General features: G+C 37.3%; 1 protein-coding gene across 1 annotated transcript; it reads right to left on the reverse strand.

The window, feature by feature from the left end:
• Window positions 1-2621: 2621 nt before the first annotated feature.
• Window positions 2622-3402, reverse strand: LOTGIDRAFT_158372 (hypothetical protein; the record flags this gene model as incomplete). The annotated part of the gene is made up of 2 exons (XM_009051535.1): window positions 2622-3090; window positions 3161-3402. 2 exons carry the CDS (start codon window positions 3400-3402, stop codon window positions 2622-2624), a joined length of 711 nt encoding a protein of 236 aa, XP_009049783.1.
• Window positions 3403-4242: the final 840 nt, after the last annotated feature.

Raw genomic sequence — 4242 nt, forward strand, 5'->3', positions numbered from 1 at the left:
TCAGCGCAAACTAGCAGGAGTTATGATGAGGGCGCGGGCAAAAAATCTTGTAGATCCTGAAAATCGCAGTAAATTTTATTTGAACCTTGAACTGCGAAATAGTCAAAAAAAAGTAATTTCTACTCTCTATAATAAATCAGATAGCATTATAACTAATCCAAATGAAATCTTGCATGAAATCAAAATATTTTACGAAAATCTTTATGACTCGAAAACAATAATTGATCATGAATTTGATCAAGAAATGGATTATTTCTTTAAACAATGTGAAGACGATATTCCCAAACTTACTGAAACAGATCGATACATCTGTGAAGGTGCAATAACAGATATGGAATGTAGAGAAGTTATAAAATCATTTAAAAACGGTAGATGTCCGGGAAGCAGTGGTATTTGTATTGAATTTTATAAAATCTTCTGGAAAGAAATATGTCCTTTTATTCTTAATTCTTTTAATGACTCTTTCCATAAAAATCAATTAAGTATTTCACAAAGACATGGAATTATATCTCTGTTACCAAAATCAGACAAAGACACAAAATATATTAAAAATTGGCGACCTATAAGTCTTCTAAATTGCGATTATAAAATATTAACTAAAGTAATAGCCAATAGAATCAAAAAAATACTTAATAATACCATACACGAAGACCAGAAAGGCTTCATTAAAGGGCGATACATTGGTGAAAACCTAAGAGAACTCTTTGATATAATCGATTATTTAGAAGAAAATAATGAAGAAGCGATGTTATTCCAAATTGATTTTCAAAAAGCTTTTGATGGGACTTTATCGATAAAACACTTGATTTCTTTGGCTTTGGAAAAATGTTTAAAAGATGGATAAAATTATTTTACACTAACATAACAAGTAGCGTTTTAAGCTTAGTCCACACGAGCAAGTTTTCATTGACAAGGAAAATTGTTCAATGGTTGAGCAAGGATTTGTCACTTCGTCTCGTGTGGACGCACCCAACAATTTTTCCTTGTTGGGGAGTGCTGCCATCTGGCGACCCTAATGAAAATCACAACAAAATGGCCGTTGTTATTTTTAGTTTATAGTGACGACTTCGGCATTTTCGTTTATAGTGTCACTTCTGTGGTTCCAGTCTTCAAATTACCGATCCAATATAGTTATCTAATACTTTGTGTTTAGTTTTTTCAAGTTCAAAGTAAAAGTGCAATGCCGAAAATTGTGAGGAGGAATACAGTGAAATGTGCGACTGGAGTTGGATTATGCATGCTTATGCAGTACCACTATGACAACACCATCAACAAGAAAGGAATAGAGAGGAGATGGTGGGTCAAACCATGGGCAAGTGAAGAAAAAGGACAAGCCCAGGGCCTCGGGGCAAACCTTATTCCGGAACTTAGGGAAACTGACCCAGATAGTTTCAAGAACTTTTTCAGATTGGATACGAAATGTTTTGATGAACTTCTGTCATTAGTAAAACCATCTATAACAAAAGAAGATACAGTCATGCGCATGGCAATCAGAGCAAAGGACAAATTAGCTGCAACTCTGCGATTTTATAAAGAACTGATGTACTCATTCAGGATATCAAAATCTACTATCAGTGAATTTGTACCAGAAGTTTGTGATGTAATTTACGATGTGTTGAAGGACAGATACTGCCAATTTCCTGACTCTACTGAAAAATGGCTTGCTATCGCTGAAAATTTCAAGGAGCAGTGACAGTTTCCGCATTGCCTTGGAGCCATTGATGGTAAGCATGTCAAAATTCGCTGTCCCTCAAACACAGGTTCGCAGTTCTTCAATTATAAGAAGGAGTTCAGCATTGTATTACTGGCCATAGCTGATGCCAATGCAACATTCACTGCATTTGATTTGGGCTGCCCAGGATCAGTGTCTGATGGAGGTGTATTGAAGGACAGTCTGTTATCATCAATGTTCGATTCACCAGACATTCCACCACCTCGTGCCATAGGTAATTAGGGATCCATACCTTATTTTCTGATTGGAGATGAGGCTTTCGCTCTGTTTCCATCAATGATGAAACCTTATGCTCATCGATCAGCTATCGGCGACGAAAAAGTGTTCGATTATCGATTATCAAGGGCCCGTAGAATCGTGGAGAATGCATTTGGGGTAATGTCAGCGCACTTCAGAATTTTGCTGAGAACCATGGAACTAAGTCCTGAGAATGCTATATCTGTGACCAGAGCATGCATTGTACTGCATAACCTTCTACTCCGAACCCAAACCAGGAATTATTGCCCTGAAGGATTCATGGATCGTGAATTAGAAGATGGCATCATTGTACCAGGTACATGGAGGAACTTGATAGAAGGAGAAGTCTGTGACTTGAATGCAACTCGTTCTGTTCGCCCATCTACCTCTATAGCTCGTGAAATCAGGGACAATTTGAAAGAGTATTTTTTCGAAGAAGGCGCTGTAGATTTTCAGTGGAGAATGACCGATTAAATTTCCCTTCAATTTCACAGAAATTGATATCAACTACAAAGGTCAGGGTGAAATAAGAACGATTTATAAACGAGAGGTCTGATCATTGTCCTTTCATGAAGATGAAGTGATATTAATTTCCATTTGGCCATGCCCCTCCAATTTGCATGTATTTGACTGGAGATACATGCATATAACTTCAGGTGTTGTTCGGATTGTAATTGGGTGCAACCCACTGGGTTTGTGGTTGTGCTGATTGTTGTGGGGCGATAAAATGGTCATCACTCTCCCTGGCATCAAACAAGATTTTCTGTATGGCAAACTTAGTTCTTCGCTGCGTCGACTTGTTGGGAATCCCTCTCAAAGTATTTGCCACATCTTTGGCAAAATCATCCCATTCATCTGTTGTTTCTTTAGCACTGTCAGCCAGAGTCTTCAGGGCATGACTAGCTGTATCCATCCATGTGTGAGTTGTTGATACTGGTGTTGATTCTCTCTTTCGACGCTTTGATTGGATGTGTGGTAGCTTTGGTGTTTCAGGTGTAGGTGTACGATCTAGATCCCTGGAATTTTCTCCCTCACCATCATTGTCATCTTCATTATTTTGCAAATTTGTAAGATTTGATACAGTAGCACCAGAGTCCACTGCAACAACTCCTTCGAGAAAACTGCAGGAATTAAAAAAATTTCCATTTTGGCGTATAAATATCAGCCGCCCCAGATCCAGTACCCTGTGACTTTCGTACTCTGCCCAATTCTTCTCTGTATGTAGTTCGCAGACTTTGAATTTTCGCCTTTATGGCATCTACATCCCCTTCAAAGTCCAATATCTCTTTTTTCAAACTTTCCAACAAGTCACCGAGGGCAATCCTTTTCATTCCTCTATCCTTGTAGTCTTTACTTTTCAAATTCCATAAACACTCGTGATTCTGCAAACCATCTAACAATATTTGAACGGCTTGGTCGGTCCACATGAGCATTTTTACCCGATTTGCAGGATCGACGTGCAAAAAAAACAATAAAACGGAAGTAAAAGTGGATGCGTGCCCAGATTTGTGGCAGGTTTTCCTTGCTGGTGCGTTTACACGAGCAATTCTTCATTGCTGGGTCATTAAGGGTCAGCAAATCGCTGGTTGGAAAACTGGCATGCACAGTTTTCCAACAAGTGAAATTTTGGCTTGTTCAACCAGTGGATTTCGGCAAATTTTGTCGTTTACACGAGCAAGCTTTCCTTGTTAAGGAAAAATTGTCAATGAAAACTTGCTCGTGTGGACTAACCTTTAAACAATGGATGGGCATCAAATCCTTTTGCAATCTGCAGGGGTGTGAGACAGGGTTGTCCTCTATCGCCATATATATTCATATTATGCGCAGAAATACTAGCATCTGTTTTAAGAAATAACCCACTATACAAATCAATAATTCAACCAAAAAGGTTTCACAATTTGCAGACGATACAACCCTTTTATTAGATACTAAATTAACAACTTTTAAAACCGTTTTGAAAATACTTGACAATTTTGGCAAAATTAGTGGCCTAAAACCGAATTTAGAAAAATGCGAATTAGCTAGAATTGGGAGTATCACAAGTAAAGATTTTCCGTATAAAATTCCTAATGACATACGACCTATCACTGATGTAATTAAAATCTTAGGAATATATATTCCAGTAAACAATAAATTACAAGACATCATAAAACTGAACTATGACAAAAAATTGGTAAAAATAAAAAACACATTAGGTCTATTTAAAGGTAAAATTAATACTCTATGCGGTAAAATAAGTATTATCAAATCATTAGCTCTTCCTAAAATTTTAT

The sequence above is a fragment of the Lottia gigantea genome, assembly GCF_000327385.1.
Source record: "Lottia gigantea unplaced genomic scaffold LOTGIsca_17, whole genome shotgun sequence".
Lineage (NCBI taxonomy): Eukaryota > Metazoa > Mollusca > Gastropoda > Lottiidae > Lottia > Lottia gigantea.